This window comes from Vanessa cardui, chromosome Z, assembly GCF_905220365.1.
Source record: "Vanessa cardui chromosome Z, ilVanCard2.1, whole genome shotgun sequence".
Taxonomy (NCBI): domain Eukaryota; kingdom Metazoa; phylum Arthropoda; class Insecta; order Lepidoptera; family Nymphalidae; genus Vanessa; species Vanessa cardui.
Genome location: NC_061154.1, coordinates 15,676,982 through 15,703,139, shown reverse-complemented (window position 1 = coordinate 15,703,139; position 26,158 = coordinate 15,676,982). Strand labels below are relative to the sequence as shown.

General features: G+C 34.6%; 1 protein-coding gene across 1 annotated transcript in view; it reads left to right on the top strand.

Annotated features, from left to right (window-relative positions):
* The first annotated feature begins 2,368 nt into the window (after positions 1–2,368).
* Positions 2,369–26,158, top strand: part of LOC124543224 (protein furry) — a 134,098-nt gene continuing 110,308 nt past the window's right edge. The window contains exons 1-24 of the mRNA XM_047121356.1: positions 2,369–2,597; positions 4,507–4,551; positions 4,942–5,072; positions 5,358–5,582; positions 6,047–6,198; positions 6,446–6,645; positions 7,388–7,603; positions 8,194–8,317; positions 9,168–9,389; positions 10,155–10,389; positions 10,828–11,449; positions 11,568–11,751; positions 11,942–12,141; positions 12,856–13,055; positions 13,478–13,551; positions 13,940–14,061; positions 14,329–14,508; positions 16,289–16,411; positions 18,882–19,049; positions 19,540–19,689; positions 20,720–20,883; positions 22,144–22,301; positions 23,374–23,484; positions 23,979–24,133. Of these exons, the coding sequence (XP_046977312.1) occupies positions 5,003–5,072; positions 5,358–5,582; positions 6,047–6,198; positions 6,446–6,645; positions 7,388–7,603; positions 8,194–8,317; positions 9,168–9,389; positions 10,155–10,389; positions 10,828–11,449; positions 11,568–11,751; positions 11,942–12,141; positions 12,856–13,055; positions 13,478–13,551; positions 13,940–14,061; positions 14,329–14,508; positions 16,289–16,411; positions 18,882–19,049; positions 19,540–19,689; positions 20,720–20,883; positions 22,144–22,301; positions 23,374–23,484; positions 23,979–24,133 (4,055 nt within the window). The 5' untranslated portion in view covers positions 2,369–2,597; positions 4,507–4,551; positions 4,942–5,002. The remainder of the gene's footprint in view (positions 2,598–4,506; positions 4,552–4,941; positions 5,073–5,357; positions 5,583–6,046; positions 6,199–6,445; positions 6,646–7,387; positions 7,604–8,193; positions 8,318–9,167; positions 9,390–10,154; positions 10,390–10,827; positions 11,450–11,567; positions 11,752–11,941; positions 12,142–12,855; positions 13,056–13,477; positions 13,552–13,939; positions 14,062–14,328; positions 14,509–16,288; positions 16,412–18,881; positions 19,050–19,539; positions 19,690–20,719; positions 20,884–22,143; positions 22,302–23,373; positions 23,485–23,978; positions 24,134–26,158) is intronic.

Sequence of the window (26,158 nt, the reverse complement as noted above, 5' to 3'; positions counted from 1 at the left end):
TTCACATGGAGTACTGCTCTATTCTCACATCTGGGCGGGTACTCTCCAGTACTTGATTCTTCCATTTGAACGTATGTTCTTATTCATTGCCTAACAATCATGCCTTTTCCGACCTACTTCATGCTTTGGCTTTGCGAATTTCTACGCATCTAAGGTCACTGCATCACTCTGCATCTTTTACTGTATTTTCAAGGGTAACATTTCGATGAATTATTTTCACAAAGTTTCTTGCGCACTGTCTATCAATTCAAAAGTTACTTGGTGGTAGGGCTTTGTGCAATCCCGTCTGGGTTAGTACAATTCACTCATCAGATATTCTACTACCAAACAGTACTTGATATTGTTGTGTTCCGGTTTGAAGGGTGAGTGAACCACTGCAACTACAGGCACAAGGGACATAACATCTTAGTTCCCAAGGTTGGTGGCACGTTCACGATGTAAGGAATATTTAATATTTCTTACAGCGTCATTGTCTATGGGTGATGGTGACCACTTACCATAAGGTGGCCCATATGCTCGTCCGCCAACCTATACCATAAAAAAAACAGCAGTACTTGATATTGGTTGGTGATGCATTGGCGATGAAAGGAATGGTTAATATTTCTTACAGCGCCATTGGCTATGGGCGGTGGTGACCACTTACCATCATATTTTCGTCCGCCAACAGCAAGCATAAAAAAGAAACAAAAAAAAAAAGTCCGAATCAGTAAGATTTTTATGTCATTTTCTGCAAAGTCTTCCGAAGAGATATACTATATAATTATTACAATTTCATATTCATTTTTAAAACTCTTTTTTTATGTATAATAATCTCGCATGCATTCATTTTTATTTACATTCAACAATGATTCTGTTTATTATACCAAATTGCAAGTAAATAAGGCTAGAACAGCTACAGAATGCACCCATATGGTATTAAACATGAGATAAATAAACATATATTGTATATATACTTTAATTACGGCGATCATTATTCTACAAGCAGTGCAACGTCGTTTTGGACCTTTCTTATAATTTTAGAAACATTGACCAAAGCTTTAAATTGCGAAAGTGCAGAATGTTGACATATCGAGAAAAGAACACACCCGGCCACGCTCCCGTCGCTCGCGCCTCGTGATGCTTGCATTACTAACCTTATTTAACCTCAGCGGAAAAATTAGCATATTTTTTATTTTGTTATTTGTTGGCACTAAACCAATTTACTATTTCAGAGCGAGCAATACGTATAGAGTTAAAATATTAGGATTATGACCTTATTTGTATCGTATCATGCAATTCAACTCCTTGACGAACATAATAGCAATAATATACATTGATGCAACATACAAGATAAATGAATTGTTATTGTTCGGTAGAAAAGTTTATAACAACTTAGCAATTAAATAAAATTTTGGATCAGATTTATTTTGCATCCATATTAATATTATAAATTCGAAAGAAACTCTGTCTGTCTGTTATCCTTTCAAGGCTAAGCTATTGACCTTTTAAAAAAATATTATGAATTCAATTAAGGAAAAGGGCATGTTTTCATACAAAAAACCTACGATAAACGGCCGGCCGCCCGGCCCATTCTAGCACACGGGCGACTTAATACTTCTACTACTTAATAGCTTTTAGTTGTGCTAGACACTAGTAGAGACAAAATTACAAAAAATTCAAAACATAGGGATCCGACCCGACCAAATGAAACCAGAAACGTCACTTTGACGTTTGACATATTACCATCGATCCTGTCATCGATGTCATTAGGATTGCAAATTTCCGCAAATTTCCTATTCGTTACGGAAAAAATAATGAGCAATAAAAATTGTTATAATTATTATGTCTAAGGTTATGTAACGTTGATTATTCTTCACTATTCAAATTAGTGTTGCTGGATTGTTTTACATTTTTGGTATCGGTCACCATATATGCCAGAGACATTTCCTAAAATGTTTCGAAATTATTAAAAAATATTTTTGGTTATACCACAACTGTAGATAATATTTGGTCAATGTTATTGATTTACAATGACGTTCGAAATTATTGCCATTCGAAACTTATTATTGTACAACCCTGAAATTACGAAGAAACAGATACACAATATGTGCCGAGATAAATTTGTAATTTTTTCTACTAATTTTATACCTCCCAGCTAGGGAAGGAATTAAACTTTAATACAGACTAACTATTAATACTATACATTTGTTATTAATATTTTTCAAGCTAAAATTACATTTTAGGTTTTGACTATAGTAATGAATTACTTTTTAGATAAAATATAACACGAATGAAAACACCTCTTTTTTGGGACTGCTTGAACTGGAGCGTATAGTGTTATCGTCATAGACAATATAAATCGATTTAATTCCATAGTATAGTGACCTTAAAAAGTTCTTAAAGTAATGCGTATACGTAACTTGGTCGTATAAACCAATGTGTCAAATAAATGCTAAAATCTCTATCAAAAACTTAATAAAACTGTTAATTTGCCAATGACGGGGTGATTGTGGAAAATTCGATAAAATTTAGTTTTCTTGTACCTGATTGTTTTATTTGTTTGATCAAGATGTTAATATTTCGAGTTATAGCAGGACTAATGCCGAGCTAAAACCGAGGTATTTTAAACGCATTTTGTTTTTCAATTATTATAATGTGTATTGATTTTATTCTTCGTTAATCGTTAAGTTTGCTTATTATTATTGTTTCCCATTACTTTTTATCTCTTGTATTTGTGACACTAACGTCACATCTGTTGGTGGTTTAATTAATTTATAAAATATATGAAACAAAATATAACAAAAGAATAGCATAATTTATCAAAACAATCTTCTGTTATCAACAATAACTTTACATTTTCCGTGATTGTGTGTCAAGTATTACTAAAATAATGTGTTTGATAATATACTTATTGTAAATAACTCGATTTGAGTTTATTTCATAATATTTTCATTGAAATGACAAAGATATACAATTAGTGTATGAGTACTAAAAATAGTATTGAAATCAACAAGCTTTATTGAGACACAATTGAGCTACTATAAAGTCATACACATATCAACTAATAATATGACCATAACTTATGTACTGTGTGATCATTTCAAATGACAATAATTTATTTCAATGAATCATAGTGATGAATTAATCTTAACAGTTTTGCATCTATTTTATTTATTTTAACAAATCAAAATCTGGTTTATTTAATTATATTTTATTTTAATTTGAGTATGCTTGTGAAAATTGCATAGCGATTTTAATATTTTTTTTGTGTACTTTTAAATTAATTGCTAGTGGAATGTATAAATTTTAGAATTTGTGCCTGTATCTTTCTATTGGCATATACAATATAGTTATAACCTTTTCAAATGGCAAAAATATCTATTATTATAAGACATTGTTGTACTTATTGTTCATTAGTTATAATTGTGTCAGAAAAACTAATAACAATACATAACAGCAGTTTATTAATGAAATTTAATTTGAATGCATTAGTCATATACACTGTTAGGTTGTCATTATCTACAAAACTTCCTTTTTTGAAAGGCACATAGGCTGATGTACTCTCCTTTAGTATTTGAATTTTATAATATAAATAATTTGTCAATAAGTTAATTCTATTTGCATTAGAGACACGGCAATATTCTGCTAATGTCCCATAATGTCATAGTTTGAATGAATTTATTTGTTTATCCAATAAAAATAAACTTGTTTGTTTAAATTATGTAAAACTATATTATACTTTTCTCCCTTCTTTATGAATTGTACATTACTGTACATTGGGTACACTATTCTTGGTTCAAGTGATAAACTATTAACTGTAAGACTTATGAAATTTATATAAAGCTGTATAGTTTTGCATTTCAATTTGTTTAATTCAGCAAGGCGAATTTTATATTTATTTAAAAACTTTTTACTTCCTTACATTATTATTTTTCATCGTCAACAAAGTTTTGTGTACTGAAATCAAGCTAACTATAAATGTGCCTCCCTTATAATATGAAACTAAGAATTTTATCAAGTATTTATGTAAAGGAAGCAGACAGACAAATTAATTCACATATTTCTTATTATCAGCTAGATACATATCATGTTTAATGACATAGAATAGTATATAATATTTCATTGTTATTGTTGTACTGTGATGCAAGTTTGCCTAGTTGTAAGTCTTCGAAGACCATTTACACAATCTTTGTTATAACTTCCGCTTACACAGACCATGCAATACTGAGAAAAACAGCACGAGGTTTAATAGATTTAAAATTGTTATTGATAAAGAAATCACACATTTAAAAAAATATATTTATTATAACTCTGAGCTTGTTTATAAATTATACAGTAAACAAACAATATGTTACTCTGCCTTCCTATACAAAATATAAAAAGTGTATGCTTTTTTAAATTACTACAATCTTCTTTATTGGAATATCATAAGCAATTTGCATATATTTTGTTGCTAAGTGAATTTGTCTCTTACTTTTAATTGTACTATTATTATATTGTAAGTTAAACTACTTTAAATTCTTCTAGGAACAATGTTGCAGATGGGAGTCTTGTTTAATGATGTTATCAAAGGTAAAATGCGAAGCAGACCCAATGTCACTGCTATGCTTCCTAGAATATCATGAATCACTTAATACTAGATACTAGTTCATTCAACAAAGGCTTGTTGCCAAGGTTGATAACAGCCTGAACATATAAGTCAATATATGCAAAGTTCTTATCAGATTTTTTACGTCAAAGTCCTGTTTCATTTATATGCAACAGAAAAGACCTGGTTTCAATGCCTTAGTACCAGGACTACCATTGTCACAACATAAATCATAGTCAATTCATATTAAAAGCTATTTTTAGCTGCCTTATTTTTTCTTTATCATACGAACACTTCATTCAATCTCATATCCATTAAATCACATTTTTAGTATTATGATTTCTGTGTTTTGTATTTTTTTTTTTCTATTTTAGTGACATAATCACAAATCAACCATATTCCCATCTTAGCTGATTAATAATTTGCATATACAAAATGATGACCTCGGAGGAATCCGACTCTTTGAGTACAATACCTTCAGACGGCCACCCCGAAGATGCATCAGGTTTGTATATGTTAGGTATTTTACAATCATTATTTATTTAAACATTAACCCATTTCCGGAATATGATTTGCCATAAAATTAATGAGCATTATCACAGTATCCTTAACATCACATTAAAACAAATGTTTTGATTTGCACAAAATTAATATTTCTAGGTTAAATTTAAAAAGAAATGATCACTATCCAGTATTTGAATGCAGTTTCCTCGCTTGTAAAAGTGTATTAAGTTATAAATTTAGCTGTTCTTTATTATAGTTTTATTGTAAAGTTTCCTTACTTTCTCAGCATCAGGCACTGAAGAAGCACCTTCTTCTATGGTATCAAGCGAGGCGGAATCGGACGGCAGTGTGCTGTCCGAGCCCCCACGTCACGATACAATAGACAATATGTTGAACCACACTGAAACTGGCTCAATGGACCAGACTCAGAACTCACTTGACAAGACCCTCGGGCCCACTGCCGATGTACGAGCGGTTGGCAGTACTTTAGCATCTTTAGTTTCGACAAGAGGTGAGAGTTTATTTAGCATTATCATGCATTAATTCGGTAAATCAAAGAGGCAAATTTATTTTAACAAAACGCTACACTCTTGATTTTATCAGTTTTTAACCAAATTATTCTTCAAAATCAAATAAATCAAATAAAATTACCAATCTATGGCTAGTGTTCTTGCTCACGTTACGATTCAGTTATAACTAAAAATTAATAATACCAACTATTAATTCATCTTTATATATTTGAAAATACAAACAGGAAAAAGGATGAATGCTTATATTGTGTACAAGTGTTTGATAAAAACATGCCTATAGAGTCTAATGTTTAATAGATTTAACATGTTGTATAATTAATATAATTGTATACCACAAAGAACAAATTACAGAATTATATATAAGTTTTTCTTTTATATGGGCAATGTTCAAAATACATAATGACATACAAATCGATAACTATTAGGAAAAAAATAATTTTTCTAGGCTCAATGCTGCCATGGGGTCCCAGCAAGGGTGTCTTCGTTCCTACATCAGATACCGATCTCAGACCAGGGGAGTATGTGATGCGGCTCCTCTTCACGGAGTTCACTGTGCAGGCTGAGAGGAAGATGGAAGCAGTTATGGCTGAGCCTTTGGTAAATCTACAATCATTTGTTTATTCTCAATATTCTATCAAATCTATCCATAAAGAATATAAAATCATAGCAACACAATAAAATTAATTATTAAAAAAAAATGTTTTTACAATAATTAAAATGCATATTATAGTAACCACCTAAAATATGTTATATACTACTTATATTTATAAATAGTTTAATATAAGGTAATAATATACTACATAATCTGATGTGTGTAGAATTATAATGTTTTTTAATTTCTCAGGAAAAGCCACTCAACAAGACGCTGCAGAGAGGTGAAGACCCTCAGCTGGATCAAATCCTCTCCGCCTTTGGTACAGTAGCAGAGCACTGCCTTCCGTCTCTGCTGCGAGCCCTGTTCGGCTGGCTGGAGAGGCAGATGGCCGAGTCGCCACAACTTAATGAACAAGCCAAGAAACCTCATCAAGATTTGAGAAATAAAAGGTGAGTAAAATATTCCATTGAGTTTCTTAGGAATAACCATCAAATAGAATCAAAATAACATAATTTTTATATTCAAAGGTAAGAATTTAAAGTACGTATAAAACAATGTTAAAATATATCTTTGAGATATCAATAACTCAATGGAAAGAAATGAGGAAATGTATTTTTTCTGTTGACTTCCAGGCAGGATATATTAATTTAATAATTGTCTTAACCTAAAAATTAACTAACATGACTGTATTTTTTTTAAATGTTGAAAAAGAGTAACTACTGATTTTCTTGCCGGTTCTTCTCGGTAGAATCTACTTTCCGAACCGGTGGTAGCTTCACTTAATTGTTAAATGACGATTCAAAAGTGCTTGTAAAAGCCAACTTGAATAAAGTATACTTTGATTTTGATTCATTGACCCCAATTATATAGAGTTTGCATAATAAAAATAATACAATATATATAGATACGACTTGACGACCTCCGTGGTCGAGTGGTGTGTACGCCGGTTTTCATGGGTACGCCACTCTGAGGTTCCCGGGTTCGATTCCCGGCCGAGTCGATGTAGATTACCATTAGTTTTCTATGTTGTCTTGGGTCTGGGTGTTTGTGGTACCGTCGTTACCTCTGATTTCCATAACACAAGTGCTTCAGCTACTTACATTGGGATCGGAGTAATGTATGTGATGTTGTCTCATATTTATTTTATATTTATTATTTAGATAAAGTTGAGTATTTTTTTTTTAATTTCAGCATAATCTACATAGTGTCAGGCAGTGGAGCTGGGACCGAGCAAGTTGAACGAAGTTGCGAGGAGCTTCAGGCGGAACGGCGAGATTTGGCCGTGGAGTTCCTCTTCTGCCTCGCCTTGATTGAGGTTTTGCGCCAGCTGCCCTTCCACCCCGGTCACGAGGATCTCGTGCAGTACATAGAGAATGTGGCCTTCAAACGATTCAACTATAAAGAAGGGTATGGATTACTTAGACACTATGTTACTGCTTCTGTGGTTTCATTTTGTAAAAAAATACTTTCCCACGTTGAGAAGCATGTAGTGATGTATTCTTCAAATATCATCAGCAGATTTACAAATAGACTAAGTAGGCTGAAGCATAGAGCGGCTGATTTTGTCCAAAATTTTTTTTTCTTACAGAAATAATTATAATTATATGTATACACATTACGTCCGTAATCCGTACAGTACTACATAGTTGGTAGCAAAAATCATCTAGTAACCGATGTAATGAGGACTATAGAACACAGATCATAATGTTGCAATATCAGAATAAATGTAATTAATATGATTAAATTATTCAATTTCAAAAATCAGAAGGGCGGCAAAAATTCAATAGCCTTATAGCGGCAAATTTATAAATCCGCCACTGAATATCATTAGTAGGAATTGACATTAGTATGTTCAAATAAATAAACACCCAGCTAATAATAAAATATTATTCAATAAAATTCAAAATCAATTGCTCTGATCCATACTAATATCATCACTATTGGTAAAATATTCTGATTCTTCAACCAGATTGTGACGTTATGCTTTATTGTTCCAGCTTGCAGTCAAACCCGAATGCAGCTAATGTGCACATCATAGCCGATCTGTACGCAGAAGTTATCGGCGTTCTCGCTCAGTCACGTTTTGCCTCCGTGCGAAAACGATTTACTGCTGAATTAAAGGTATGTATACAACAACAAACAACAACAACAGCTTGTAAATTCCCACTGCTGGGCTAAAGGCCTCCTCTCCCTTTGAGGAGAAGGTTTGGAACATATTCCACCATGCTGTTCCAATGCGGGTTGGTGGAATGCACATGTGGCAGAATTTCGATGAAATTAGACACATGCAGGTTTCCTCACGATGTTTTCCTTCACCGCTGAGCACGAGATGAATTATAAAGACAAATTAAGCACATGAATCAGCGGTGCTTGCCTGGCTTTGAACCCGCAATCATCGGTTATGATGCACGCGTTCTAACCACTGGGCCATCTCGATTCAAGGTGTGTATATTGTATGTGATATATAATATTTGAAAATGTTTCATTTTATAACTATGTAAGTAATTCAGGCAAGTAGTCTAAATACTTTTCAGTTATTTTCCGTATCAAAAGAGTGAGGGTATAGAACTGCACTTTTTATGTTGTGATTGACTTGTGTCCTAAAAATATCCTTCGCAGTTTTCCTTCCATAATATGTATCGTATGTCGTAATCGTCGTGTCTTAATGCGTTCTGGAGACATTATGACGAATTTGTTTTAACAAAGTGTATTAAACCGTTATGTATGTATGTTATAAATAATTATGTCATAAATTTAATTAAAAAAAGTCTTATACTGGATATTGTTTGGACTCGAATCAAATGCTTGTGTCTATTTAGATGTAGTCTCAGCAGCTCAGCAAAAAAATACAAATTTGATTATATTTGTTTAGTTTAAGTAAATATTTAATAAAAATTCTACACCTTTTTTTTAATTAATAATTTTAGCTAATTACTATATGTGTTTCAATTTTATATTTTCATTCATATAGGAGCTAAAGAGCCGCGAGCCATCTCCCCACACAACACAGAGTATAATATCCCTGTTAATGGGTATGAAGTTCTTTCGAGTCAAGATGGTGCCCATTGAGGAATTCGAGGCGTCCTTTCAATTTTTGCAAGAATGTGCTCAGTACTTCCTCGAGGTTAAGGACAAAGATATCCGGCATGCGCTGGCCGGACTATTCGTCGAGATACTTGTACCAGTTGCAGCGGTAAGTAAATAATTAAAACTAATAAAAAATACGGACACAAACTTACAGTAGCTCTTTTACTGTGAAAACCGTCAAACTTTGGAATGCACTACCCAACGATATTCGGCAATCGAAATCCTTGTCCATCTTTAAACATCTCTTGAAAAACTATTATCTGTCCATATCCCAAGAATGTATGTAAGTATGAAATAATATGTAGTTTATAATTATGTATATATTTTGATATATAATATATATTATATTATTATATGTGTATTATTTGGATGTAGTTGGGTGTAGTTTATTATTATACTGTAATATTTCGTCTTTAAGTCTACTTAAATTATAGTTATTATCTCTTAATTCTTATTTGCACTTACCTGTTCTCTCGTCTTAAGTTCCTGTCACCAAAGGTTGTCTGTGAGAGATCGCTATAAGCGATAAGACCGCCTTTGCGCACCATTTGTTGTTTTTTGTCTCTCTATTTCCCATTGTCGTGTAATGTGTTGTGCAATAAAGTATTTTAAATAAATAAAAAATAATAGTGATTATTCTCTTGTCACAAACGTCAACAATTTTCTTTAGACCTACTTTCTTTTTTTTTATCCACTTTGTTAAATATATTATATTAAACACTTTATATTGTAATCTTTGTGGCCATAGTCTTAAAAATTGTACAAATATAATATGTATACGCTGTTGATTACAAATAAATAAATAAATAAAACATAGGGAAGTTTTTGTGTCTCTTATGTTCTATTCATTATATTGTTGTGTTATCCCCAGACGGTGAAAAACGAAGTGAACGTACCGTGTTTAAAGAATTTCGTCGAGATGCTCTACAGCCACACACTGGACACGAGCACCAAGTCCAAGCACCGCCTGGCGCTGTTCCCGCTGGTCACGTGTCTACTCTGCGTGTCCCAGAAGCAGTTCTTCCTGGCGAACCTTCATTGCTTTCTCGCCATGTGCCTTTCACATCTAAAAAATCGGGACCCTAAAATGTGCAGAGTGGCACTTGGTTAGTATTGAAAAATATTTTTTAAATTTAATAGAATTCCAAAAAACCTTTCCATTGGCTTTCCATTGCCAACAAAAAATTATGAGTGGCATATTGCATTGGTCCTGTAAGAACTGAATCATTATTTATATCGCCAATGCAATGCAAACTCAAAGCTAAACCAATGTTTTTTGACCTATAATTGTACGGGCTTACTTATTTTTTTTAAAAGGAACACAATTATAAACTAACAAATAACTTTTGAGCAGTAATACTGATGCATAGGATTTTTATGAAGCTCTTTTAACAACCTAGTAAAGTAATTGATATTTTTATTGTGAAAATAATAAAAAGCAAAAATTCCAATTTCTTCTATAACTTCTATTATCTTAATTTATAAATCTAATATAATATCATTTAATAGTGAAACTTTGAGTAAAATAAGTCGTTTTCGTACAGAGTCGCTGTATCGTCTACTTTGGGTGTACATGATCAGAATCAAATGCGAGAGCAACTCAGCCACGCAGTCCAGACTGCAGAGTATTGTGAACTCACTGTTCCCGAAAGGTTCCAAGGGGGTTGTGCCGCGTGACACACCGCTCAACATCTTCGTCAAAATCATACAGTTCGTTGCCCAAGAGAGGCTCGACTTTGCGATGCGAGAAATAGTCTTCGATTTGCTGATGGTGGGACGACCCATCAAAATCATCTTAACACCGGAGAGAATGTCGATCGGACTCCGAGCGTTCCTTGTCGTAGCTGACAGCCTTCAGCAGAAAGAAGGGGAGCCGCCTATGCCTAGAACATCTGGTACTCTGCCCTCAGGGAACACCTTACGTGTTAAAAAGACTTTCCTTAACAAAATGTTGACGGATGAGACAGCTCGGTCAATTGGTATGAGTGCCTATTTTCCATACGTGAGGCGGGTTCTGGTGGAAATCCTCAGAGCTCTAGACGCTCATTACGGACGGCCGTTGATGCTAACGAATACCCAAAACGTGACTAAAGAACAGGAGATAAATACAGGCGAAAGGAAGCCGAGAATCGACTTGTTTAGGACCTGTGTTGCTGCCATACCGAGGTATGTATTATTTTATAAGCTTTATTAATTGGAAAAATGACTTTTGATTTTATTATTGAATATAACAATTTCAAGTTAAGTAGTAAAGGTCTTGTAATACATTTGAATCTATTAACAGGTTGATACCGGAAGGTATGAGTCCAAACGAGCTGGTAGATCTTCTCTGCCGGCTAACAGTGCATATGGACGAAGAATTGCGAGGACTTTCTTTCCAGAGTCTACAAACGCTAATTGTGGATTTCCCAGAGTGGCGGCAAGACGTTCTCGCTGGCTTTACGCAGTTCCTAGCCAAGGAGGTTCAGGTACTCATAGAATTAACTTACACTCTTATATTAAATAGATCAGAGTATTTTTTTAAAGCATATGTGCCAAATTTAATTGATCATAGAAACAAGAGAATATGCAACTCAGTGCTTTGTTTTATTATGTTTTAAATTTAGCTCTTATTGCTTCGACTTAAGATTCATATCAATAATCATATATATTTTATAGGATACGTCACCGCAACTAGTGGAAAACGGACTCAGAATGCTATTACAACTGGTGACGAGTTGGAAGAATGGGGAACCTAGTGCTTCGCCGCCCAAGCCGGAACCTCTGGCCTCTATCATCAGAGGGGCCGAGGCCTTGGGACTGGTTATGCTGTGCCAGGGTAAGGCGTATCCTCGACGCCTGGCTGTCCATATCCTAAGGTAAATTGGAGTTGTTTTTGTAAATTATTTCCAACATTTGAATTATTCAATTCCTATTAAAAGTTGTTTACTTGACTTCTTGGTAGGACTTTGCCAATGTCGTCTGGATTGGTACCAATAACAGCAACTAATTAGATATTCTACCACCAAATAGCAATAATTAGTATTGCTGTACTGGTTGGAAAGGGTGGTGATCCAATGTAACTTTAGATACAGAAGACATAACATCTTCAGCTCCTAGGTTTGATATTGCATTGCTGATATGTAAGAAGGGTTAATAATGCTTATAGCGCCAATGTCTATGCGCGTCGGTGTCCACTTACCTATTTAGCCGTTCGCCTACATATAACAATAAAACTAGATACCGTAATACTGTAATGTTGTCTTAAATTTTCGCGATTATTACACATTTAAATAAAACTAATTATAACGGATTTGAATCGCGTATATTAATAATTTTTTTAAACATCCCGACGTTATTCAAGGTATCAATTGAGAAATCGTTGGCGGTAGTTGTTAATAATATTTCCTTTGTTCTTCAAATAGACAAATGTCATCTTATTCTACCCGTGACCACGAACACTGTAAAGTGCTCGAAACGTCGGGATGTTTAAAAAATTATTAATATACGCGATTCAAATCCGTTATAATTAACGATATACTGTAATTCTTTTTTCAATTGAACATTGACTTGACTGGTATCTTTTGTTTCAGAGAAACTAAATACTTGCTTGAGAGGCTACAACTGACCAGGGACGAGCCTGCGCTAATAGACGCAGCAGATATACACGTACCGTACTTCACTGAGAAGTGCTTACCTATCCTGCCCCCGACCGAGAAGCAAGCTCTATTGGCTGCCGCTCAACCTGACTTGGTGTGGGTGGCGGAACGAAGTCATGCTGTTTGGACAGCTGGTAAGTGTTGTAGTCATCCATTATCAAGATTCCATATACAAAGGGGTAATAGGATATTTTAGACTATGGCTGGATTTATTACTGATTTCTAGCATAATATATTGGAACCATAAAGTTATGGATTCCAGACCTGAGTTCGATTTGTCTCCGGAATTATTCCAGTAGTGAGGGAATAAAATTTTGGTACAGATATCGTAGCAAGTGCTTTATTGGATAACAGGAGCTGCTATTACTTTTTAATGTATGAGCAAATAAAAATGTGCAATACCTTTAAGTGATGACATGTCGTCGCACAAACTATGTTACATGATATTCTAAACATTCATTTGAAGCAGATTATTTACAAATAGTGTACATGTGTGCACATAAATGCCAATAAATGTATCAGTTAAAACAATCTTGTAACCATGATTATGTATCAGGACTGCAACACGACGAAACATCTTCGAAGAATAGCTGGAGTGGCAGCTCTACTAACGGTGCTGACCCTTGGGAGGTAAGTTCTCATAAAATCAAGTTATTAAGTTGAAATGATTCTGCTATCCCTACTAGCAATTTATAAGATTTGTATATTGTAATTGTGATTGTTGGTGTTAGGGCTTTGTGCAAGCCCGTCTGGGTAGGTACAGTACTCAGTATTGTTGTGTTCCGGTTTGAAGGGTGAGTGAGCCAGTGTAACTACAGGCACAAGGGACATAACATCTTAGTTCCCAAGGTTGGTGGCACATTGACGATGTAAGGATAGTTAATATTTCTTACAGCGTCATTGTCTATGGGTGAGGTGACCACTTACCATCAGGTGGCACATATGCTCGTCCATAAAAAAAAATTGTTAGTCTTTATTTTAAATTTTAAAGCTTGTTAAACTATGTATTTATTTCTAGGTGGTTCTATTCGGTTTGCTCGAGAAAAGTCGCGTGCCGGCGCAGTGTCCCGCGACGGTGTTACAAGCGTGGCCGATACTGCACGCACGAATACACGCTCTTTATACAATTATCGAACCGGCGTACGTAAAAACTATTTATTGATCTGTTGACTACGTCAGGAAGTAAACTTTGATGACTAAATATGCCTTTGATGTCTATATTTTATTACAACCACAGATTACTAAATAAAATAGATGATTTTTTTCTACAATTATGTTAAAATAACATTAAGTCACTTAAAAAACTTTAATGCAAAATATTTGCAGGGAATTGAAAATAAGTAAAATAACCTGATACTATAATTGGAGATGTGCAAAAATCTATGTCATTAAAAAATTAAATTTCAGACCGGTAAACGACAATCGTGCTTCTCTTCTCTCTCGCGGCCCCGCTTTACCACGTAAGCCTGAGAAGGAAAGAGACGGCTATATGCAAGTATGGAAGTACTACATGACAATGGCATACCTGGTGGTGCCGGCTGTACCGAGCCCAGTCATCAGATGCGCGAGTCCCGACTTAAGCCTGAGGTAAATTAACACATACATACACACACAATATACACTATTTTGAACAAATCATATATATTTTTATATATATTATATGTTTTGTTAAGTGGATTGGAAGTTAATTAATTTTTTATATTAGCTTGTGTCACTTTCCACTTAACAATGGATTGGAACGTCAACAGTTATATTATTTTTATGATAAATACCGAATGATATTTTTAAAGCAATTGTGATAATATAAAATTTTCCCTATCTTCTTATTCTCTTCTTAGCTTAGAATTAACAACAAAATAGATTTTAAGAAAAGAAAGACAAAACAATAGATTTTTTTATAAAGCAACTGTATAAAGGAGTGGTTTTGAGCTGCTTTTGTTTAACAACAAAAAAAGGGCAACATTCATCGCTGACAATAAAGGCGACAACACCCGTAGGGTTTATTAAAATTTTTGTATAATCTTGCTGACATTCTGACTTGTTTCAAATAAAGAAAACATGTAAATTGACAAAAATTTTTAATACTATACTAAAACCTTACAATAAATATATTTTAAAAACTAAAAACGAACTAAAATTTCATAATCGTCAAAAATTTTCTATGAAATTGCTAATCACGTTGAACTTTTCGAAATGTCATTTGGTATTGAACATGATCGAGTACCATTTTTTTATAAAATCATTCGTACAATATTTATCACAGACAAAATTACACGTCACATAGACAGACTATCGAACAGAATATACTTTATATATATTTATATATCGGCTTTTTATCGAAATAATATGTGTATTTTTAAATATATTTAAATTACATTACAACATTAGGTAACGTGTAGTGATCCTTATTTTGCTGTGAAACTTACATTCGTGCTAATTCAGTGATTTGATAATTGTTTTTAGTATTTGTTATATCGAGAGATGTTAGGATATTATTAATATTTAACGCATGACAGTCAGTTATACGATTTTAAACATATTTAAATTACACGTAATATAATATTAGTGTGCACATATTTTATATAGAGGAATGGTTCTTTAGTATTACCGATAATTTCAACGGATCCATCGTAACATCAAGTATTTTATATTTTGTTTTCGATAAAAATGTGCAAAATGATATTAAAACGAATTATGAAACCGTTTATTAATATCGTCAATGGGTACTGGTATGATATACGTTGGAGTGTTTAGTTGAGAAGTTGGTGGATACGGTACCTGCGGGCCTAGACAAAGTTGTATTCGGACCGACGAATTTCTCTGTAACACCCAAATGTGTGTGAAAATAAATAAGCATTCGATTCGTCACTCGATAGTCGATGAACGAGACGATGTAAATAAAAGTTTATTTTTAAGCGAGCGATATGTTTTTACATTGTTACTCAAGTGTTTTCTACAGATAACCAGACTAAATACCCCCTATAATACAAAATCAAAAATCAAAATCAAAGTATACTTTATTCAAGTGGGCTTTTACAAGCACTTTTGAATCGTCATTTAACAATTAAGTGAAGCTACCACCGGTTCGGAAAGTAGATTCTACCGAGAAGAACCGGCAAGAAACTCAGTAGTTACTCTTTTTCAACATTTAAAAAAAATACAGTCATGTTAGTTAATTTTTAAGTTAATACAATTATTAAATTAATATATCCTGCCTGGAAGTAAACAGGTATTAATTCCACGCTTTTTTATCATCTACAGTTTGATATAATTTGTGTGTGTTGTCGAGATAACCAGTGATGGGGCGTTAGGAGTTGTTTCGACCGTCGTACTCGTTGTCTAAGCCCGCTGGCGCTCTGTCCCTCAGCGCGGAGGGCTGGGTCGCGCCGGCTCCGCTGAGCTCGTCCAGCGAGAGCCTCAACACGCCTGGTGGTTTCTTCACGCTGCCCTTGAGCTATGCGCGCTCTCACAAGCATCACAAGCGGACGAGGTGGCTCCATCTCGCTATGTGCACGACGCATTCGACACATCGTCTCTACCACTTGTCGCTTCCCTCTCGCTGGAACTTTCAGAGAATCTTATCGATTCCGATTATCGTTGCCATAATTAATCGGTTCCGTTTTGTCTTCCGCTTCAGGGATATCGATTAACTTTGAACATGGTCGATCTGAGAGTCGAAAGGAGATGGAATCGACAGTGCATATCATGTTTCGTGGATAACTTTCATGGCTTCATGGACCTTGTCCATACATCTGATGGAGGTCTAATCGTCCATTACATCACTCATAGGTTCTGTGCACAGCTATTGCATATCATTGGAACTTTAATAATAATAGAATCGATGCGTTCACTCTGACCTCGCAATAATAATCAATAGGTTTATCAGCATTTTGTGTTCCGTCGTGATCATTCATACCTACTTCTCATACGAGTACAGTACCTCTTGCTTTCTTCCAATCTTTCCCATTTTACATATATGTAGATGTTTGTTAATATATATGACTTTGAAAGACGTTTCGAATTCAAGTTGCTTGTGTATCAAATTCAATCGTGTCGCTCAGTGGTAATAAATAGATAGACCTTTCTAGGTTACGTTGTAGTATCTCATAACTACCCTACTTTGCCATGAGTAGAATCAGAAGTCTACCTAGCATCTCCTCTGTAAGCATGAAGAAGTGATTTTATTTTTATATTTTACACAATAAATATACCTTCCTGTAGATAATATAACATATATGCACTAAAATACACCTACAGCATATATAAAATAAACCAATAATACATATCGGAACATAACAACACACTCAAGTACTCTTGACACTAAGTTTACGAACCAAAAATATGTCGAATTAGTTCAAAAAATCGAATTTTATGCAACATAAGCTTAAACTGTTAACCTTTAATTTATTCAGCTACTTTAATTTAGGATTTGTCAACATTACAATTTGAACTTTATTGTTATACGTATACCGTTTTATTCTGCCTGGATAGCGCCCTCTTCCTATCTGCGTGTCCGGAGACGCTGTGGGGGTAAAAATATTATTAGAAAACATTCAACGTTACTTTTAATCATTTACTGTGTGTGTTTTCGCGAGATTTAAAATTTTAGTTCAAAGTGAAATAACGTTGGGTGCTTTCGAAAATTGACGTTTAATTCGTCGTTCGTTCTGAATGTCCCCTTCACGTAGTCCTCCTATTGTAAGACTTTTGCACGCAATTTCTACAAAAAAAACTTGTTATACTTAAAGAAAGATCTAATGCTACAAGTATAAGTTTTATTTACGAATTAGATTCAATAATAGAAATCATTAGTTCACAAAGTAGACAAGAGATGTGCGTGTGAAAGGAATGAAGTAGCTAGATGTCCTTAAATTATGACGTTGTCTATCCAACAGTAATTACACTTTGTTGAATATAAAGTTACCAGCATGTTTGGCATGTGACTATTGCATATCCTCTGTGATATATGTAGGAACTACACGTAGATACATAATTAAACAGTTCATTCTATTTTCAAACAGTAGACAATTAACCGACGTACAGTTTTTTTTTATTTGATTACACGTGACAGCGCCCTCCCATTTATTACTCCAACCATTTCTTATAAAAAACAAATGAGTTCTTTATGTGTTTTATATGATATGTATCTATGTATCTCTGTCATATGATGATTATTTTTACCTCTTACAAATACACACTTAAATAGGAAAGTTAAGTTTCTTTTGTCTCATTTATTTACAAATACATATGTCTATTAAATATTCGATTATTGGTTCCGTATACTTTTATTTTTTTATCGAATTTGACATTTGCAACGATACATCGAAGACTCGACTGAATTCGCTTATCCATCTTGTGTGATATATGTTCCATATTCCATGTATTGTAAGTGGATAAAGTTGTTTGACATTTATGACTTCTGTTTCGCTTTTTGTTTATCGAATCACGCTTATATCTATACATTTAGTTTTGTGTTTATGTTGCCATCGCTGCTCTAATTTACGCCTACCAGTAGTGTCATTCAGATCACACTGTCGATTGATCAATACATGTTTGTATGTGTAATATTATTATCTGTGTTTGTGTAATTTGTTTCATAACAACCAAATATACTATTAATACTCACATTCAGAGACTACTGATATGATTTGAATTTGAATCAATATCTGTATAATATTTGTAAATTACAGCGTGATACAATTATAAATATAATCTGTATCGATAACGTTTTGAATAAATTCTGTTTACTCTTAGATAAGTATATATTTACAAAAACACTTGAAAACATATGATTTTTTTGTGTTTTCGTTTGCATTACATAAGTGCTTGTTATAAAACAAATACACAAATAATATTTCTTTATAATTATATATCTGTCGAATTTCAATAACATTAAACAAAGATATCTTTAGTGAGGCAGTAACAAACGATGCAATACCTGAGTGTAAGTTTTTATGTAGTTCGTCGCCCGACTCGCTGAGCGAGCGCAGTGGGGGCGAAGCCCGGGGTGCTCACGCGGCGCCCGCCTCGCTGCACAAGCTCGCAGTGCCGCTGGCGCGCTGCGAGGCGCCCGAAGTGCGGGACGCTGCGGTCGCGGCCTGCGGACACATCAATCCGGACGCGCTCAAGTACTTTCATCTCTATATTTGATAATTATATACACTTTTAGAATTGTTATAGTGCAGGAAAGGGCAGGAACAATGGCCTTAAATACTTTCTTTCTGTGTACATACCTTTAAATTTCTGACTGTTGGGCTAAGGCCTCCCCTCCCTTTGAGGAGGTTTGTAGTATGTTTCGCCATGCTTGTTGAGATATTAATGCATGAATATAATTTGTAGTTTATACACAGCAATTACTTGGGAATAGGTTGGTAAGACTTATAAGAATAAATAAATGAAGTGTAACTTTATTTCATAATTAACCTGGAGCAAGTGGCCCCGGGATATTATACAAATAAAAAAAATAATAGCCTGTTAAAAAGTGATTACCCGGTAAGGTTCTCGTAAAATGTTGAGCAGATAGTTTTGAGCCTGTTTTCCACCACGCTGATTTGTGGCGCGTCGTTATGTTAGTGAAATTAACGATTCAATATTATTAATTACGATAAAAAAATACAGGGATTTATTCGAAGAACTAATACCATTACTCCGAGAGGCCGTCGATCGCAAGCAAGAGAATATGCGAAGGAGACGACGACGTGACGCCCTTCGGTTACATTTGAACAAAATGTTGCTCATCATTGCACAAAGGAAAACATTCGCCACAAGGTAAGATATTAATTTATTTGTAACAAAATCCACAGCTTATACAAAAGTAATTGATAAAAGAAAAATACATTGTCCAAACAGTAGCCAATTTCGGATTTACATTTTTTATGCTTATCACTTATGGTAAACTAAGGACACTAAGTAAGTTCCTGAAGAATAGAAAAAAAATACAAAGCAAAAATACAGTAGGTATACAGAACATTTTTGACGAAGCAAGACTGATATGAATTTTACATTTACTTATAACTTGTTCGTTATTAAATAAAATTTTGAACATAAGTATAAGATATTATAATAAATTTCAAAGAATAATCGTAGTGCTGAAAAAGACCATGGTTGCTATAAAAGTATGTGTGTATGTGTGTGTATGTGTGCAATAGAAAACTAATTTCCAAACAATGTCATAGAATTTAACTTTTTATCATATCAAAGCAATATCAATAATGGCAATTAAAAATTAGGCTATTCTTCAACTATGACGGATTAGATTTCTAAGTGTTACTAAAAATAATTTTCGTAGGAAAGCCATGTATGGATTCAATAATTGCTGGATCTCGTGTAGGAATTGAGTAACTGCATAAAATATGTATAATTTTCATTTTTGGGTTATTAAAATAAAAGTATTTTTTTTTTATAATGTAGCTACAGTACGACATAAATTAGATGTAGCATCAGAAAATGCAATGGAATGAAAATAAAACCGATTACTGCCGATTTACTCAACCAATAGAAATAGCTCACTATCGCGCCATTCGACGCTATTCGTCGCTATAAATTCACGCGTCAGTCAAACCAAGAGCATGTACATCGACGCGTCAAATTGACGAATATATTAGGTCATATGATATTACAAGTTATTACGTTTGTGCAAAGATCATATTCGCATGAGAAATAAATATTGATAATTTGGTATAGCGTACTCAATTCGGATTTAATACGAATTTTGCCGATGCGACATCTAAGTTGTGTCGTATAATAATATATTAATTGAACAGTGTGCGAGATTTAATAATATTGTCTGTTTGTTTAGTTCGTACGCCCTGGAGAGCGGCGGACTGCATTCCAGTATCACGGAGTACCTCGAGGGTGTGCGGCAGTGCCTCGAAGTGGAGGCCGAGAAAGACGCCCCGGCGGCCAGAGAGCAGAGGCTCACATTCGCAGACTTCGTCACCGAGCTTATTAAGAGCTTCCCGCGTAAGAGAATACTTGTACAAAGTTATATACACACACACCCGCACGCACACATACACACAAAAAAACACACACGCATGCACAATCACACATCCAAATACCCATACACTTGTGAATATTCTCTTGTCACAAACGTCAACAACTTTCTTTAGACCTACTTTCTTTTTGTTATCCACTTTGTTAAATATATTATATTAAACATTTTATATTGTAATCTTTGTGGCCATAGTCTTCATGTAATTTAAAAAAATCTGTACAAATATAATCTGTATACGCTGTTGATTACAAATAAATAAATAAATAAATAAATAAATAAATAAATAAATAAATAAATAAATAAATAAATAAATAAATAAATAAATAAATATCCAACATCTCTTATATGTAAAGTAAAGTAAAGTAAAGTAAAGTAACAGCCTGTAAATTTCCCACTGCTGAGATAAGGCCTCCTCTTCCATTAAGGAGAGAGATTGGAACATATTCCACCACGCTGTTCCAATGCGGGTTGGTGGAATGCACATGTGACAGAATTTCGATGAAATTAGACACATGCAGGTTTCCTCACGATGTTTTCCTTCACCGCCGAGCACGAGATGAATTATAAACACAATTAAGCACATATATATAGTGGTGCTTGCCTGGGTTTGAACCCGCAATCATCGGTTAAGATGCACGCGTTCTAAACACTGGGCCATCTCAGCTCTATCTCTTATATGATCTATCAGTTATTCTACCGCCAAACAACAGTACTCAGTATTGTTGTGTTCCGGTCTGAAGGGTGAGTGAGCCGGTGTAACAGGCACAAGGGACATAACATCTTAGTTCCCAAGGTTGGTGGCACATTGACGATGTAAGGATAGTTAATAATTCTTACAGCGTCATTGTCTATGGGTGATGCTGACCACTTACAATCAGGTGGCCCATATGCTCGTCCGCCAACCTATACCATAAAAAAAAAATATGTTATAGTGTTACTCAGATGGCCGGTCTTAAGTAGCACTTACCACGAAATCTTTGAAACTATAGATCCGATTGGTTTGACAAATTAGCACAGAATACTTTTCAAAAAAATATTTTTGGAAATTTTAAATTGAAGGACGGAAAACGGATACATAAATTCGGATGAACGCTTTTCTATCATTTTGCATTGTTTCGTATTTTAAGGCTCATACCACATACATTGTGAATTTACTGTGTTACAACTTGGTGGCACTCTTTGACCCAAGTAGTGCTAGTATTAACCAGGATCGTTTTCGATGACAGTTGAAATGTACGGGTCGTTGCTGAAACGCGAGCTCTGCAAGAGCCTGTTCAGTCTGTTCGCTGGCTGGTGCGGGCCGCTGGCCAAGCACCTCGGCACCCTGGAGCCGCAGCCGCAGGCACCGGAAATAGACGACAGGCTCAACCTCGCAGCGCTCAAAGTAAGATACAATACGTCTTATCATGTTAAAAACATACATACATATAGTGCGACACAACTTAGATGTCGCATCGGCAAAATTCGTAAAACCGATCACATCCGAATTGAGTACGCTATCCCAAATTATCAATATTTAATTTCTCACACGAATATGTTCTTTGCACAAACGTAATAACTTGTAATATCATATGACCTAATATATTCGTCAATTTGACGCGTCGATTTACATGCACTTGCTTTCTCTGACGCGTGAATCTATAGCGACGAATAGCGTCGAATGGCGCGGTAGGGAGCTATTTCTGTTGGTTGTGTAAATCGGCAGTAATCGGTTTTATTTTCATTCCATTGCATTTTCCGATGCTACATCTAATTTGTGTCATACTATACGTATGTTCTTTTAAAATTGATTGTAGTGTTTCGATTCGAAAGGTGAAGGTGGAAATGAACTAATGTACATACAAAGGGCAAAACATCTTAGTTTAGGTATTAGTATGGCCCATTTTAGACATAGTATTTATTTCAGTGTTTACGGGTCACCATTACGTACAATCACAAATTCCTTACATAGTTTAAATAATAAATATGAGACAACATCACATACATTACTCTGATCCCAATGTAAGTAGCTTAAGCACTTGTGTTATGGAAATCAGAAGTAACGACGGTACCACAAACACCCAGACTCGGAGTGGCGTACCCATGAATACCAGTGTGCACACCACTCGACCATGGAGGTCGTCAAATAGTTTAAATAATCTGTCATGTAATAACTTATTGTGTTTCTATATTTTTTTTTTATGGTATAGGTTGGCGGACGAGCATATGGGTCACCTGATGGTAAGTGGTCACCATCACCCATAGACAATGACGCTGTGAGAAATATTAACTATTCCTTACATCGTCACTGCGCCACTAACCTTGGGAACTAAGATGTTATGTCCCTTGTGCCTGTAGTTACACTGGCTCACTCACCCTTCAAACCGGAACACAAGTGGGTGGTACCTACCCAGACGGGCTCGCACAAAGCCCTACCACCAAGTAAATTCTAAATGTATACTAATCTCCCTTGACAGGCGATGAGCGCTTTGGTGTGTTGCGGGCCTTGCTTCGCCCCCGCCGCGCTCGCCGAAGACGGCTCTCTCTACCCGTGGCTCAGCGAGATGCTTTCTTCCACCAATGATAAGGTACTTATCTAATATAATTACAACAACAACAACAACAGCCTGTAAATTCCCGCTGCTGGGCTAGAGCATCCTCTCCCTTTAAAGAGAAGGTTTGGAACATATTCCACCACGCTGTTCCAATGCGAGTTGGTGCAATACACATGTGGCAGAATTTCAATGAAATTTGTCACATGCAGGTTTCCTCACGATGTTTTCTTTCACCGCTGAGCACGAGATGAATTATAAAGATAGATTAAGCACATGAATCAGCGGTGCTTGTCTGGGTTTGAACCCGCAATCATCGGTTAAGATGCACGCGTTCTAACTATTGAGCCATCTCGAACTGTAATAATTAATCATACATTTAAACAGATATTTTGTTCAATTATCGCTTAATATTAACTTTACTAATAAAATATTGAATTATGTAGTATTTTACAAAAACAACGTGCTCTTTATGTAATATTTGATCGATTCGAGTTGGGCATTTGTAAGTATAATTATGTTATTTGTAGATATACGAACTGGCGCGCGAGACGATAGTACTGTTACTCGACTGCAACCCCGACATCGGGCCGCTGCTGGACTGGACCGTGGACAAGTGCTTCACCGGCCCGCCGAGAGTGGCCGACGGATGTTTCATGGCCCTCGCTACCATCTTCAGTGCTAGGTCAGTCTAGTATATTTCATATGTTAAAAGCTAACAACTTATAGTACGATACAACTTATATATAACAACAAAAACAGCTTGTAAATTCCCACTGCTGGGCTAAAGGCCTCCTCTCCCTTTGAGGAGAAGGTTTGGAACATATTCCAACTTGTATATACCATCGGAAAAATTCGTAAAACCGATAACATCCGATATTAATACGCTTAAATATCTTAAATTATCAATATTTATTTCTTACGTGAAAATGATCTTTAGACAAACATAGTAACTTGTAATATCATATGACCTAATAAATCTATTAATTTGACACGTCGATTTACATGCACTTGCTTTCTCTGACGCGTGAATCTATAGCGACGAATAGCGTCGAATGGCGCGATAGGGAGCTATTTCTATTGGTCGTGTAAATCGACAGTAATCGGTTATATTGAATTTGCCGATGCTACATCTAACTTGTGTCGTACTACACGTGTTGTTGTATCCTGACCTGTTGAGTTGTATATATGGCCCAACATCGAAATTTGTTAGGATGTTTAAAAAATTAACTGCTTTGGTCTTTAGTAACGCTTCAGCTTTATATAAGCATTTTATAGTATATTTTTTTGGCACGTGTAATATATTTATGCCATATGTGCAAAATTCTGCCACATGTACATTCCACCAACCCGCATTGGAACAGCGTGATGGAATCTGTTCTGTGAAAAGTCTTTTTTTACTTTGATATATTTTTGAAATAATTGTTTACAAAAAGTTCAGAATATATACGGCATAGTACAGAATATATACAACAGTTATGTCAGTATTCTATGGGATTGTAGTCCAATAGGTTTCCGGAACAAATCTTTAATCACACTACTTTACTACATAGGTGCAGTAGTTTCAATTTATTGATTATTTTTATTGGTTCTTTTTTTAAGTAGATAGGTATTTAATGTCCTAGGTTGAAATTGTCGTTGATATTTGGGCCACTCGTATACTAAAGATTTGTTCATTAAAGTTTATATTAGTATATGTGATGGTTAATTGGTAATGAAGTTCGCTGTAGTTTACAGTTTGAAATCACTGTCTCAAATACGTTAAAAACTTAATTCAAATACATAAATATCTTAATTGGCCTTCACATTTTCCATACATCTTTATCGTTTAGCTTATTGTCCTCCCATCTAACTTTAGCAGAAATTTAAGATTGAACCTATGACTCGAAATTAATATCGTTAGATATAGTATACAAAGTATATACTTTAATAAGTCGAGTTTAGAGATAATTATTTGATTTTTCACATTGAGAAATAATTTATTGCAAAATGCTATAAGAACATTTGCCGTTCCATTAAAAAAATACAGGATTAGTCTATTATATGTAACCATGAAAAACATAAATAATATTAGAAAAATAAGTATTTAGTATACGCACCAGAAAAAAAAGAATTATAGCAGGAAATATATATTTTTTTCTTTTCGAGAGATTTCTCGAAAGAGGTTTAAAAGTACATACAATTATCAAACTTCCCCTTACCTTCGTTTTTATATTTATTTTGTGTTCGCAAATCGTTCGATTTTCAATGATTTGCCATTTCCGATCTCCCTTCAGACGTAATACCGAAATTGGTTCAGGAGTCGCATCGACTATGTTAATGGGAGACGTCCTTTAATTTGGTTAGAGAAAGATTATTAGAATGAATATATATATATATATAGCTATTAAAATGAAGTTCATTTACGCCGATCGGTAAACTTTTAATAATCATCACGTAATGAGAAAGCCTAAAGGACAATTGTGCTTTCTCCTCTTTCTCTCTTTACAGTTCTTTCTTTTTTTAAACGTTTTTTTTAATTTTTCATTTGTCAGTGTCATTCAAACGATCTTAAACATTGTTTATTTATTTTATTGTGTCTGTTACTTAATTCATAATATATAGTGTACTCGTTCGTTTTAACCGGATGCCACATCACACACTTCTCCTTACATCATCATCATTGCATAGTATAAAACAAACTATTATGTGTCCATATGCCAATAATGTA